At 36.2% G+C, this 16,339-nt stretch overlaps 1 protein-coding gene across 1 annotated transcript in view; it reads left to right on the top strand.

Annotated features, from left to right (window-relative positions):
* SEMA3C (semaphorin 3C) overlaps window positions 1-16,339 on the top strand; it is a 195,516-nt gene that overhangs the window by 157,201 nt on the left and 21,976 nt on the right. The window contains exons 13-14 of the mRNA XM_043968818.1: window positions 6,905-6,993; window positions 13,431-13,472. Of these exons, the coding sequence (XP_043824753.1) occupies window positions 6,905-6,993; window positions 13,431-13,472 (131 nt within the window). The remainder of the gene's footprint in view (window positions 1-6,904; window positions 6,994-13,430; window positions 13,473-16,339) is intronic.

Raw genomic sequence — 16,339 nt, 5'->3', positions numbered from 1 at the left:
CTTTAACTCAGTTGATCGTCACAGCAATCTTGAGATACAGTTCACATAGGTATTATTGTTGATGCTCAGTCATTTTTTGGTTTTGTCCAACCCTTTGTGACCCCTTTGTGTTTGGGATTTTCTTGACAGAAATACTTGAGTGGTTTGCCATTTCCTTCTCCAGCTCACTTTACATATGAGGAACTGAGGCAGAGTATAATTATCTGAGGCCATATTTGAACAAAGAGGCTTCTTCTTGACTCTAGGCCAGGCACTCTATCCACTGGGCCACCTGGCTGGCTGTCCCCACGCAGATATAACAATATCCATTTTTCAGATGATGGAATTGATGATCAGAAAAATAAAATGATTTTCCTATTTTAAAAGAGCTAGTAAATATTTATGTGGAGATTTTAACTCAGTCTCTTCTGACTTTGTCTAATTTTCCTTTGTATTAATTCATATCCTATGAATTTCATGTCTGAAATTGTCTTGCCTTCTATATATTTGTATATCCTTTGGATATGGACTTTAAAAAAAAAGTAGATCCTATATAATCAGTGGTTTTTAACATTAAGGGAAGACAGGGTGCCACTCAGAGTGCCATGGAGATATGTATCACAATGCAGAGCACCTTTTAGAAGGGACAGGAAGAACAATGATTTACGCTGAGAACTCTGGTTGATTCAATTACTAGTTAGTGATTTGAAGGATCTGAAGTCTTAGGTGGGAAGTAGGTAGTACAGTGGATAGAGTGTTGGGTCTGGAGTCAGGAAGACCTAAGTTCAAATCCAGCCTCAGACATTTATAAGCTGTGTGACTCTGGGCAAGTCTTGTAACCATGTTTGTTTCAGTTTCCTCATTTGTAAAATGAGCTGGAGAAGGAAAGAACAAACCATTCTGGTATCTTTGCCAAGGAAACCCCAAATTGGATCACAAAGAGTCAGACATGGTGAAACAACTGAACAACATCCAGTGTTCTTAAATAATATGAATACTGTCAAGTATTTCCACATCCCTTCATGTGACCCTCTCACCCACCATCCCCATTTTAACTTTCACTTTTAAAGGAAGGCTTGAGGAGATTCCAGCTTGAAAGTATTAAGATAGGAGACTTTTGTCTATTCACAGAATGGATTCCGGATAGATAGTCACATAAAGGCCTTGATCTTGATGTCCTGCCAGATTTCCTAATCCTTACTTTGGTGGTATTATATCCTAGGGATAAGAACCTGAGGTCTTGTTTAGCACGGTTAGACCTTATATGAGTACCCATAAGAATGTCTATTATTGCGAATTGTGGCGGTGGTTTCTGTTAGTGGAAAGTCAGCTCTTTAATTTTATTAGACTGGGAAGACTTCAAAATTCAAGAAAATGGAAATAAATGTTCATATTGGAATGTAAACTAGTATAGACTGGGAGAGAAGGATTTAAAGCAGGAATTGCTGAGGTGAGCCTGTGGTATCATAGCAGTATGTTTGGATTTGCTGAGTCTTAGGCTTATTAAATTTTCCTTTGTATTCAAATTCTAGCTTGTCTACAAGATCAACAAAATGTTACTGCCTCTCTCTCTCTTTAGTATTTTAATTGAAACAAACAAACAAACAAACAAACAAAAAAACAGCCCAGGATATCATAAAGTTGGTAACTAGATTCCTCTTTGGGTTTGTTCAAGAGGAAGGTGACAAAGAAGCTATTTGTCCTCCAAAGAATGATAAAAAGTATATGCAAAGAAGCTACTATTAAAGAGTTAATAGAGTAAGGATCTGAGGAAGAAGAAAGGAAAAGAAGTAGAATTGGGGGCTCCCTGCTCAGATATACTTATAATTGTCGACTTAATAACAATAGAATATATTGGATGTATATCATGAGTCCAAGAAATAATAGAATACATCTTAGAATTTGTCAAAACAGATGACTCTTGCCCAGAAATCTGGGAGGAGTGGTTAATACACTGGATACTTGAGTCAGAATTTCAAAAAGACCATGATAGGCTATAGTTTGGGGCCAAATATAATAATATAAAACTTAATAGGGAAACATTTTAAGTTTTAAACTTAGGTTCAAAAAATAAACTTAAGTACAGGATTGGAGGCATAGTTGGAGACCACCATCCCTCCCAATTCTTCTTGGAAAGGTAGATAGGGAGTTTAGGATGTTTGAGGACTGTAAGCTCAATGTGAATTAATAGTGAGATAGGCCAACCAAAAAAGCCCACATGCCATTGGGCTGCTTTGAGAGACATTGGTTGCCAGGATAAGGAGGTAATAAATAACTCCTCTGTGCTCTGGCCTAGTCATTCCATCTCTGGAGTATTATTTTCAGGTTGGAGTGCCATAAATTTAAACTCCCTTGGAAGTAGTGTCCTCACTTATAGAAGGTATTGAAATAGATAATCTCTGAATTCCCTTAGGGCTCTAGATCTATGAATCTAGGAGCCACAATGGATGAAGGACAGCCAGATTGGTGAAGGGCCTTGAGTCCCTACCAAATAAATATTGTTTGAAGGAACTGGGGAAATTAAAAGGCAATCTAGAAGGAAATTAAGATAGATGTTTTCAAATATCTGAAGGTTTTCCATGTGGAAACTTGGCCTTTTTGGTTGTAGGGAGAAGAACTAGGAGCAATGAGTAGAACCTAAAAAAATATATATATAAGCTTGCCACAAGGGTTCTAGAACTACCCAGGAATTAGAGCTATCCAAAAGTAGGATGCCCTTCCTGGGATAAAGATTGCAGATAGAGGTAGAGATTTAAAAAAAAAAAAAAAAGATTGTGCATCCTATCACAAGACCCAACACTGAAAGAAACCCATGGAAGCCCACTATAGTTGCCAGTTACAGAAAAAATGTTAGTTGTGGTCATATTGGAGTTGTGAGAACCCGCCAAGTTACCTTTAAGAGGCTGCATTGGTAGGATTGAGAACACCATTTTTTAGGCAGCTTATCCAAATGGTTTTGCCAAAATATAAACTTGATCAGGGATGGTGTTATTTGGTTACACTGAGGAATGAGTGTTGGGAAGAGAGAGGAAGACGTCATCCAAAGAACTACTGCCACTAGGTCACAGAAGTGTACTCCTGGAGAGGGAAACACAAACAAAACAAAACAAACAAACCAAAACCAAAAACAAAAAAATAGGCACTCTCCCTTAAAGAGTCTAACCAGAAGATAGGTGAGTGGTACTGATTGGTTCCATCCAATGTAAACCATCCTTGTTCAGCAGATATTAATAGCTCGTTACCTGAATTAATGCAGTAGACTTAATAAGTTAAGATTGTCTCCATTTTGACAATCCAAACTGTACCTTAGTACCCAGGCCACAAGCAGATCTTGAGATAAAACTGTATATATAACCTTCTCACTATTACAGCAATGTCATGAAATCTCTGGCCCTCTTATTTCAGAAGTAGTATTCATCCATAATCTCTCTCTATGTATTTGCTTGTTTTAACTAGGATTTTAAAAGATTTCTTAGAGTAGTGAACTTTTTTTTAAAATGAAAGTGATGTATTTTAATTAAGTACCAAAAAAGTGGCATTATTCAAAACTAACTGGGGCAGTAGATATAGCCCTAGCCCTGGAATCAGGAGGACCTGGGATTTAGATTCAACATAAAGAAATTGTTTGTAACCCTTCACATTGTCCTAAAATAAAATGCATTCTTTTTTTGAAGAAATTCTGTCTCCTTGAAGGTATTCATCATATTAAGGGCCATTTTTAGGGTTGCAAAAGAGGGGATTCATGCTTCTTATAGAATATAAGCTCCTTTTGAACACTTATTTTCCAGTTGTTTCTTTCTTTCTTTTTTGTCTTTTTTATCCCCAGTGTCTAGACAATGCTTTTCTAAATGCTTATTGATGTATTCTTGGAGTGGTTCTGATGAAAGGACCTCTGAAATCTCTTTCAACTATAAGCCTTTTTTTTTTTAGTTCTATGAGTCTGTAAGAGTTGAGTCACACAAATACTCCAAAATTTCTCTTTTTTTCTGGAAAACTATATTAGGGGAATTAATAAGATTCAAATGTTTGGGGCCTTCTGAATGAAGCTGTTGATTTCACTTGGTCCCCTGATGGCATAAAAAGGATAATACTTGGGAAATATGATAATAAGCAATCAACTTCCTCATTTAAGAGTGCTTTCCTTTTGTCGGGGACATAGTTACATCTTTGGGAATTTTTGTAATCAAGGCTTTGATTTCCTGGTCACAAATATTCTCTACCATTGCTAGAAATTACCAAACCTTTATAGATTATTCAATGAGCCATGTCTGCCATTACAAACTGTAGCAGTGAACCATAAACCCAGCATTGTCTTCATTATTCTTGTGTGTGTGATTACATGAACAAAAATAAAGATAATGCCCTTCCTTTTTCTTTTCCTATTTTCTAAACACCCTTGACCCTCACCTCACTCCTTTCCACCACACACACTTGGTGTAGCTCTCTAAACTTTGATGATTTTCATCTTAGACTTTTTCAGTGGGCCTTATTTTCCTTTAAAAATATGTCTATCACTCAGCAATCTTATGTGAGCCTAATACATGACTGACTGATGAGGTATGGGACAGGAAAGGATTCATCGTATTATTCAGCCCCATGGTTTGAACATTGTCTCATTAAAGATAAAAATGGCATTCTTTGCACTTCATAAATTGCCCACAGCAATGTCCCCCATTAGAAAACAAATTAACGCAAGTTTAGGCAGATCATGTTCAGAAAAATAGATATAGTTCTGGGTTTGAATATCGAATAGCCACGAGACCATGGACAAAGCAGTTAAGGTCAGTTTTTTTTTTCTTTATGAAGTGATGGATGCACTATACTTTGAAAATTCAAGCCAAGTCAGAACAGCTTTATATATACCCCAAATTTTAAGGCTTTGTGTTCTTATTTACTTTTTAGTGTGACTGAAGGTGTGAATTTAAAATTATAGAATGTGGCTTTTTAAAGATTTGTCCCATTTTGAATCTTTCCAATAGTTGGGGCCTATTTCAAGGATGTGTGTGTGTGCGCGCCTATCTTGTGGGTTTTACTGTAAACAAGTTTGAGGCATATTTTTATTGCACTTAGTAGTTTCTTGGGGTTCATTATTTAAAACACTAAATTTATTTTCTTCTTAAGGAGTATTTTGAGTCAGTCAATTAAATATGTAGGATGAAAACTCTTAAAAAGACTCTTATGTCAGAGCCTTTATAAACAATCTGAGTGGAAGCCAAAAACTAATTCGAGATTTGTGACATTTTACTAAGTAGTTCCAAGTTATATTCTCCCATGTAATTCCATTATGTGGATTTTTATTCTAAAATTTTCCTAATTTGTTCCATGATAGGAACGGGACAGCATGCTACAATAAATTGGGGATGTTTAGAACATAAAACGTATCTAATACATTACTACAAACAAAATTGACTGATTAAAATTCAGTTCATGATATGACCACAGAATCTTTGTAATTAAAATCATCATAGATGAGTCAATATGCCTTGACTTTTATTCAACCATTCTCTTTTCTATTCACATTTTCACTCATGTGACGTTTAAAAAAATTAACCTGAAAGTTAATGCATTTTTTATTGTGTCACATGCCTAAAAACTCTGCTTTTCTGCTGCAATGTGTGTTTATGTATGTTGTGTGTGTATTGGTGGGGGCATGGATCCATATGTAAGTGACACAAACCTGTATAACCAGTATATATTGCATTTCTATGCTATATACTCTCTACTCACTTAGAACCATATAATTTAGAAGTGGCTGGAATCTTGAATGTCATTAACTCCAGTTTCCTTATTTCCTTATTTTTTTAAGGAATGTGGAAACGGAAACGGAGAAATTCAGTGGTTTTCCCTTGGGGATCTCCAGTTGCCATTCCCTAGAGGGATAAATAGTGACAATACCTCTTTTCCTTACCATTTCCCCTTCTAACTTCCAAATGCCTATAGGTAATTTGATCCTTTGATGTGTCAATTATCTGTAATCTCACTGATGTGGTTACTCTTTTTACCGGTGCAACCCACCCATACTCTTCTATTTGACTCTCATCCCTTGAAAAATCGTTCATTATGGAACCACTCACATGGGGGGTGGGGAGGCCTTTCTCTAGAGCTTTTGATGTGGAATGGCTACCAGTGGGGCGCACAGACTTTCTACAGTTTATCCTTCATTCTTGTCACATACACATAAACATATAGATAGCTAGACTGTTACTATGAATAGAGTTATCCCAGCCAATTTCTAGACCTCAAAATTTCTAATACAATGCAACTTTCATTAAAATTTACCTTTTATAATCCTGAAGTAATCACAAAAATTATCCTAAAAGTTCAAAACAAAAACTACTATGATATTACTTTAAAATGTGGGTGGGTTACTAGCTGTGTGACTCTGGGCAAGTCAACCTTCATTGCGCTGCAAAAAAAAAAATAAAAAATTGTGGGTGGGTGAGGGACAGGGAACAGCAGTGCAAATACCATAGATGCAAGATGACCACTTAATATCATTATATTGTCTCCTTTTTCTCTTATAAGTTGCTATATTTCCAGCTAATGTTACTTACTGTCAGAATTAGACTCCCTTGTGTAAAACTAACTTTTTTAAAGGCAAAAGGAAATAATTGCTCACTGCCCAATATGTACATACTTCTAAAATTGTTCAAAATTTAATGGTTTTCATGTTATTAAAAAAAAAACCCTCTAGATGAGAACTATCCATTCAAACAAATGCATTTTTGAAACAGTAAAGCCCAGATGCAAATGGAAATGATTTTACATGTGAGCAGAAAAAGGTCTAAGTTATTTTATTTGCTATGTATAAATCTTTCTTAAGTAGCAGTTCAATAAAAATCTCTCTTTGTCCACATGCTTTTCTTTTCTGGGGGAAAATACACAGTAATAATCTAACACTTTATTTGTTCTATTTCTGTTTTAGATCGTGGCACAGTACAGAAAGTTGTTGTTCTACCTACTAATAGCACAGCAAGTGGAGAACTCATTTTGGAAGAACTGGAAGTCTTTAAGGTTTGACTCATTTTTTTCCCTTGCATATTGGATTGAATCCTTTGACCTCACAACCATTTAAAAGGATAAAAGCTGCTTGATAAAAGGTAAAATAAATGGGTGTTGTAACAATTTTGAAAAAAAGAAAGTATTAGATAAAATAAAAGTAGATTGGGGTTTTCTTGTGGAATCTTTCCCCCTCTTCTACATATTTTAAATTATCTAAACATTACTGGTTGCATTTTCTTTCCTCATTACCATGCCTTTTTTGATCATTTTTTTTTAATTAAAAAAAAGTCTCTTTTTTCCCCCAAGATCTACTAGGCCTAGCTATCAAAAGACTTTCATCATTGGCAATGTATTCCACTGAAATACAAACATTTCATATCTCTGATTGTTAGATAACTGCTCTGATTTTTAGCCAGAAAACATAAAAACAGTTTTGTTTTCACTTGTTTTTATTGCTCTCAATTCAAATGTCACTGAAACTAAAGAAGGCACACGCTAAATCTTAGTAGTGCACATTCTAACTACTTAAAGTACAAAAAAAGCTGAAATTGAAATCCTTTAACACTCACTTTGATGGATTCATCATTTCATCTGTATGGCTATATTCATGAAGCCTCCAACCTTCCATACACTTCCTCTTATCAGATTCTTTTCCTTTTTTTCCCCACAAAAAAATTCTCTCCTATTAAAAAACAAATGAGGGAATTATAAAACCTATACAAATCACAGATTGTAGAGTCTTAAAGTTGGAAGGTTCCTAGGAGGTAATCTTCTCAGTCTACCCACATAAAAATCAATTAGATCTTCTTTTGCTATAAACTAGGATCATAGCATCCTAGGATCCTTAGTAGCACTCATAGGAATTGTAAAGATCATTGAGTCCAACCTTCTCATTTTACAGTGAAGGAAACTGAGTCATAGAGAGGTGAAGGGATTTGAAAGAACAAGTAATCTTTGAACCTGTCTTCCTTACTTACAGGCAGACTTATGTTAATGTAGTTTGCATATGCTTATACTTTGTAGTCCCTTAAGTCTGGGAGTCATTTATGTATCACTGAAACTTGTTTGGGAAGATGGGTGGTGGCTTTCTATGCTTTTTATTCACTCTAGATCACATTGTTTGGTTTGCCACCTTTGACTTGATAGCTGTATTCAACTTTGCAACCTAGCCACTGCTGTCCCCATCACTAATAGTTATGGGCAAAGGACTTCTCTTCCATTTCTACTCAAAAACATTTGACAGAGTACACAGTCAGGAGAGATAAAACGATTATTAAGTTGTGGCCAGTGCTATTGAGGAGTTTCAGTCTTGCTGTTTTACTTATCAGGAAGGAATGTCATAAGGATAAAAAGCCATGACCTTGGAGGCAGGTAAGTGGTGCAGTGGATAGAGCACCCACCCTGAATTCAGGAGGACCTGAGTTGAAATGGGACCTCAGACACTTGACACTTACTAGCTGTGTGACCCTGGGCAAGTCACTTAATCCTCATTGCCCCGCCCCTCCCCTCCCCCCCAAAAAGAGCCATGCCCTGGTTCATAGAAACAACAAATGACTGAAAAAAGGTAATTTTCTCCTGCTTAAACCAATTAAACAGTTCAAGAGCTGCTACAAGTGCCACATTATGAATAACTATAATTGTTATTGATTTTGTCTAACCTACACTTATATTTCAGTCTGCAAAGTATACTCACATTTCTTCATTCCACACTCAGGAGAGCCCTTTGAGAAGGGAGATCAGGATTAATATTTTAATTATGCAGATGAGGAAATTAGGAATCAGAGTTTAAGTGATTTATCTAAGGCTCTACTGTGGTGAAGCCGGCCCTCTCATGTCAGTTTTCTGCCACCAAATTCTGTAGTCTCTACTGTGGTCCATATTGTGTCCCTAAGGAGTGATGAACTGATGAGAAAAAAAAAGTCTCAAGGACAGCATTTTAGAACATCCTATGAACTTAAATTTTGAGGGAAATGAGAAAGTGACAAAATCCAACCATATAAAAAAATATTGAAAATCTGCCTGTTAGTCTACAATAGACATTTCCTGGAGATAATATTTTAAATTTTTTCTTCAGTTCAGCTACATCATGGAACATTTATGATGACTTTATGAAGTTAGAACTCAATCTTCAAAACAGTGATCAATAAACACTTCTATTTCCATTGCCCTTTTCAGTCTTTTTTTTTCTTTTTCTTTTGGTAAGACAAAGCAATTATTATACTAGTTTAACCAGATAGAGTATAAATAAAATTAATGATATTTAACATTCAACTCTGAAGTGACTTTTCTGGTGAAAGTAGTATGAATCTATGTCCAGAACTTTTCTTGAAGAAGGTTTTGCTCTAGCACTTCATTTTTTCCCTGATATTGAAGTGTCTTTTTGATAATCAGACATCATTGTTAATTAACTGGGTTTGACACAAACCAAAACATACATTGTAGATGGGTTTTCAAAGAAATAAGTGATATGCTTATTCTGATCATGTGGTGACTACTTATGAGCTGTTATATGATTTATGGCTGTGTTATCATTATGAAAGAATAAACTCTTAGTAGAAAGAAAATATAGAAATGCACAGAGAGGACATCAGTGAATAGGAGCAAGTCTTCAGTGTTATATGAAGAATTATACAGTTGCTATGTCTGCCACTGATTGATATGCCCAAGTCAGAAGGCTCACTTACCTAATACAGTGACTATCTTCAGCCCAGTGTTTGTAGCACATATTCTGTGAACTAAAAGTAATTGGGTGTATGTGACATTATGTCACAACCTTATAAAGAAATAATGTATTTAAGCGGAAGCAGGACCTCACATATTCCTTAGTTGAGTGTCACATCAGTGAACCACTGGAAAAAAAAAAAAAGTAAAGTTTCAAATAAAGGCCAAGTTTTCTCCTTTGTCTCCATGGGGGCAAAGGACTACAAACCCTTCTTTTATCTCTCTCCAGACTGAGCTGGAACTGAGCCTGGCTTTCTTAAGTAAGGTTGGCTCAAGTATGAGAATGACAGAACTATCACCCAACAGCTTAGACATCTGTCTCAAGCAACACTTTTCTGCACATCTCTAAGAGCTGCTGAAAAAGTGTTGGAGTGGGTTTTTGAGACTATTACATCATCTGTCGGGAAAAATGACGTTTAGGTGTATATAACAGGCAGGCACCCAGAGGGCTGTACTTACAGCATCACTTGACAGAATGACTCCTCGGCCCTGTTAGGGAGTTGGGCATAAGCTACTGGGCCTTTCTTCAGGAGGTTACCAGTATGATTTTGGGGTTGTGACGCCCACCAAGTTCACCAATTATGAATCTGGCATTCACAGAGGATTACAAGCTGAGAACATAATTCAGTTTCATTCACTTGACTCCTGTTCTGACCTCACTAAAGTGAGTAATTTTTTACAGTAGTTCTTTGTTCTTTACAAAAAGAGAATTAAGATGTTTGCTTTAGGTCAACCTGGTCTTCAAACAGAACTTGATGGATCAAACAATAGCTTGTTATGCCTAGTGTTTGATTTAGGGTAAAATACAGTGGAATGCCATTTAAGAATTCTTTTTGAAAACTTACACCAAGCCTCCATGTTCTTCAGTGGCCCCACCACACCAAGATTAGTTTTTTACTCTCATTCCATTCATTTATTCTATCTCTCTTTCTTCTATTCTTTGATTTAAGGCTGTTCATACACAGGCTAGACTCATAGTTGAGGTTTGATACTGAAGTAAAATGAGATACTTGTAAATTGAAGAACTTAAAGTATTAACTATAGCAGAGAATAGATAGTTAAGGTGAGAGCACTGATTAATTCATAGTAAGCTTTCTTGGGCCTTGTTGTCTCTGCTGTCTGTAGTTTAGAAGTCTAAGGGAGGAGTTGGTGACTTCTTCTGCCCTGGCTTTTTTCAACTTTTTTTTTCCACTAGGAAGCTCTGTCAATGTCCCCAGCCTTAGTCTCCTAAGTTAATTAAGTTGTGAGGATAGTTTAATACCTTTTAAAGAAAAAAAAAACTAACTTAGTGTTATGAGGTAGGGAAGGATGTTATTGCTACCACTAAATCCTTCCTCTTCTCTTAGAGACAACAGAACTAGAGAATTGTTGACTAGGGAGAACTATTTTAGTTTAGCGGGTTACAAAGACAGTGAATGGAAATATGGGTGAGTAGATGCCACAATGTTTTTAATTGCGATGATAACATTGATTTTATTATAGTTTTAGAAATGGAATGTTCAGAGAGGAAGGATAGGAAGAGAAGTTCCATGTAGCCAGGTATCTGGTGAGAGGAGTAAAGTGCTAGACATTTGTATAGTTTTATGTAGTAGGCTTTGGGGAAGCACCAAGAGCTATATTTTCTAGAGGAATGAAGTCCAGTAAGGAGGAGGTTTCAATAATGTGTGTGGGAAATAGTCAAGCTAAATCTTTAGCAATGGGGTTGTTCAGGAAAGAAAATAATATAATATTTCCTTTGAGCCTTATACCTTGGTAAGTATTCAGGGCTGATATAATTCTACCATTTTTTCATGTGAAGAAATGGAAGTTCAAGTAAGGTAAAGAGACAAAACCTTACATCATTTTGTACTCAGAGTTCATCAGTTCTCTCTTTAGGTGGATATAATTTTTTTTTTCATCATGAGTGCTTTGGAATTGTTTTAGATCATTGTATTGATCAAAGTAGCTAAGTATTTCACAGTTGATCATAATTACATCACTATGCATGATGATCTCCCAGTTCTCACTTCACATAATTCTTGCCCTGGTTTTTTTTTTTTTTCTGAACTGCTCCTCCATCATTTCTTTCAGCACAACAGTACTTTATCACATTCATATGGAACAACTTGTTCACCTTTTCCCCAATCTATGAGCATCCTTTCAATATACAATTCTTTGCCATAAGAAAAAGAATTGCTATGAATATTTATGTACATATAGGCATATAGGCAATTTTCCTTTTTCTTTGGGGTACAGATCTAGTAGAGGCATTGCTGGGTCAGAGTTTATTTGTGTACCTATTTTTCTTCATCTCCTCTACCCATTGTCATTTTAATAGGTGTGAGATGGTACTTCAGAGAGGTTTGAATCTGTATTTCTCTAATTAATAGTGATTTAGAGCATTTTCATAGACTATGGATAGCTCTGTTTCTTCTGAAAACTGCCTATTCATATTTTTATGGTCAAGTTCTTTTTTGTTGTTTGCTCATTTTTTCTAGCCTATTTCTTGACTTTGAACTTTGTGTTAAAGTTAGGCTCTACTTACCTGGAGATAGGGAGGTACTGTCTCAAGCTTCAGTCTTTTTAGTGTTACTATTTTCAAAGCTAGTTCTGGGGGTCTGCAAGTTTAGGTGTTACTAAGGTGATGTGTGGTCACTGCTCACCTGGTCTGTGCTCTGGTCCTTACCCAGGAAGGGCCAGTGTTCACCTTCAGCAACAAGTGTTAGCACTCTTCTCTTCCTTGGAATTGTGATAAGAGCCCCTGAGTCCTTGTAATGGACCAGATACACTCCTCTCTTCCCTGGACCTGTGACCCAGAACAGCTTATGGTCACCACTAGTTACCAATCAGAGCCAGCTGCATTCAGTACCAGCAAAGTGTCTCTAATCTTTATCTGACCAGTTGTCTGACTCTCTGGACTCCCTGAAGCTGCTGATGCTGCCATTGTTTCAGCTACCTCCAATGCCCTCTGTTAGTGCTGTTCTTGATGTGAACTGGGCCAGCCCGGACCTTGGTGTGACACACCCACACATTTCCTGCTCACCTCCTAAGTTTTCTTAGGCTGGAAAAAAAAAAAAGTCTCCCTCTGGCCCTTTCTTTACTGCTCCAAAATTTGATTTGAGAAATTATTCTAAAATTGGTTGTAGGAGAATGTTGGGAGAGTTTAGCTGGGCTGCTGCCAGTACTCCCAGCATATGTGATGTTTAAAAAGGTCAAAAATACGGTATCTGCCACAAGGAGCTCACACTGTAATGAGGAAGAGAACATGAAAAAAATTGTACATACACATATAGATATACACTTATGTGTATATACGAAGGTAATAGAGGGAAGAAACCAGTAGTAGAGCAGACTGATGTTCTTTCTCTGAGGCATGTTATGTCTCATGGGCACTAAGGCAGCACTAGATCTTGCATCTGATATCTCTCTTCCTTTCTACATGACCAGCCCATGCACCTTTCTGATCACATGTTCTGGATTTTCCTGTATAGTTCATATACCACTTCTTGCATAAACGTTAGGATTTGATAAATGCTATTGCTTATTTATACATAGTAGAATTCATGGAATTATTCTTAGTGCTGTTCTCCCCCTCCTCACAGGAAATGCCTCTTTACTTTTTCATATATGTGTGTGTATGTGTGTATACACACACATGTGAATATATGTATATTATACATAAAATATTCATTGGGAATGAGACCATTGCTTTAGTGCTCTTTTTAACTATTCATTTGTTCTTCTTTCAGAATAAGGCTCCTATTACAACAATGAAAATTTCATCTAAAAAGGTAAATACTAACCCATGTTTATTTTCTGTTTATATCACAATGGTTTAATTATTAATTAATGATAAATAATTTAAGGTAAAAATATTTAAATAAGTTAATTATTATTATTAATTCAGTTATTAAAGTGCTATAGAACTAAGAAATACAAAACTAAATTTCAAAATTGCACCTTTAAAACTGACCACATGATTAATAGTTCACAGAAGCAAAGAACCTCCAAGAGACTCTTAGACACCTCCAATCTAAGCCAGACCTAAACAGTAATTCCCTGGAAGATATTACTGACAAGTTTCTATGCAGCCTCTAAATGGAGATTCCCAGTGATAGGAAATCTGCTATGTCCCAAGGCAGTACTACCTTGAGGAAGTTCTAATTGTTAGGAAACTGGCTATGTAAAGAATTTAGATGCAAGTCTAAGAAATGTAGCCACATTTCATGTCATTTGGAAAAGGGAAAGTTCTTATTTATCTTCATGATTCAAACCAGATCTTTTATCTTAGATTAAATATGAATGTTTCAGGTCAAAATCTTTTTTCCCTTGGCATAGAAAATAGGGACTTTTGATTTCATTGATATTAGGAGCTCCCAAGTATAAAATTGCCTTTAAAAATAGGTCTATACTTTCTCTTGGGGCAACTATGTGGCTCAGTAGATGGGCCTGGAATCATGAAGACTCATATTTCTATTTCAAATCCAGCCTCAGACAGTAATTGTGAGACCCTGGCCAAGTCACTTAACCCTGTTTGCCTTACTTTTCTCATCTATAAAATGAGCTGGAGAAGGGAATGGCAAAACCACTCCAATACCTTTGCCAGGAAAACCCTAAATGGGGTAATGAAGAGTTAAACACGACTGAAAAATGACTGAACAACAATAACACATCTCTACATTTTTTTTTTGGTCAGCGAGCTTTCTCAAATTATCAATAAAATTAGCATAGTTACTAGCTTTGGATTTCAAAATATAGACACATTTGCTATGTGCAACAAAGAACATAATTTTATTTTCCACATGGGGAAGATGCCCCTTCTCCCTTCCTACCACATGCTGACATACAGCACCACCATAATATATTCACATGCCTGATATATCATGCTGGTTTCGTTAATAATTGCTTACTTTAATCTACTGCTTCCTTGGTTACAAAGTGCCATGTCAAGTTATTTCTTGTCACCCCTATGAAATGCATAGTATTTGTCTTAGAGTCATAGGGAATTCCACAACCAGGACTTAGTGTTTTTTCTAGTTTGACACACCAGGATCTACTCAGGGATAGAGTTCCTAGTCACAAAACATCTTGTATTATACCTTTAAAAACTGTTTCCTGGATAAAGCACAGGCCATGGATTCAGATGGACCCGAGTTCAAATCTAGCCTCAGACACTTGACACTTATTAGCTGTGTTACCCTTGGCAGGTCACTTAACCCTCATTGGCCGAAAAACAAAACAAAACAAAAAACAACAAACACAAACAAACAAAAAAACAACCCCTATTTCCTCTTCTACTTTCCTACTCAAATATAACTAAGGTTTAGGAGCTAAAAGGACTGGTATAACTGAAAATATTAGGAAGCAAGAGAAGCCAGCAGATTATTACTTGACCTCTGAGCAGTATATTCCCCTCACACTCTTAAAGAACTTTGTTGGGGATGAGAGAATTATTAGGCTTAAAAACCTCAGTGACTAACAGAGAAGCTGCTTTATCACAGGCCATTTGTATACATTTTGCATTACTCTTTCCCTCCTCCCCCCAATGACATGAGCTATATTATTCTTGAAAATGTAGCATTAAGGCTTCGTCTGTTTGACACAACTGTGATGACATAATTTTAGCAGGGTTCTTTAAGGGTTTCAGGCCAAACAGATGAAGAAAAATTCCACAGTGTGCCTTGTACTCTTTACACTTGACTAACTTTTATGAAGAAAAACAAATGGCATATACAGAAGTAAAGGCCTCATCTGTAAAAATGTTTGTGTGGTGCATGAGAAACATTTTCCTCAGTAACAAGAAGCCATTAGTCATCTTCTGTGCCCCAGGGAACTAATCCAAAGGCAGATTGTCCTTTTGAAGTCAATGGGAAACTCCTTTTTCAGCCCAGCTTGGTAGAATGAAAAAGGTCCAGAGAAAAATATAACATTGATACATGCCTGGAGTGCACATTAGTTCTGTAAACATTTGCAAGGAAACAATAGTGTTGTTTATATAGAATGCAGAGATACTAAAAACAACACCTCCCTTGAGGCACTATAAAATTATATGATCAATTACCATTTCATATTCTAAAACATTACAAACTGTTTCTAGTGTTCAACTTCATCAAAGTGCATAGTAGGAAGGCAAGTAGATTGTTTAAGTGAAACTATCAAGATTCCCTGACATTAGGAAATAAATAATTATCTAATTTGCTATAATTCATTTTCCAAACCTATTTGGTAATGGTAATTGTTTTTTAAGTCACCCACACCCCAGTGGATCTTAACTAGGGTTTATAAAGTTTACAAGATACCTTATGCTGCAAGTCTAGTGACTGACCAGGCAAGCAGAAAGCAAATGAAAGGGGAAAAATGACAATTTAGGGAAGGAAGTGAACCAAAATTCACTTATTTTTCATTAAAATATTTTAACCAAACTAATATATTCTGCCACTTCATAAGAAAGTTAAGAGCCCTGATATACTTTTGCTGTCCCTGAAATGGTTTAACCAGGATAAGTTATTTGCAGGCTCTTCTCTGAGCAGTTGATATCTTGATATATAGTAATTTTATTAATCTGGACTCAGACACTTACTGGCTCTGTAACCTTGGGCAAATCGCTTAGCCTCTGTTTATTTAGGAGACAGCTGGGTGGCTCAGTAGACAGAGTGCT

Source organism: Dromiciops gliroides, chromosome 5, assembly GCF_019393635.1.
Source record: "Dromiciops gliroides isolate mDroGli1 chromosome 5, mDroGli1.pri, whole genome shotgun sequence".
Lineage (NCBI taxonomy): Eukaryota > Metazoa > Chordata > Mammalia > Microbiotheria > Microbiotheriidae > Dromiciops > Dromiciops gliroides.
Note: the sequence above shows the minus strand (reverse complement) of the source record. Positions and strands in the feature narration are given on the sequence as shown.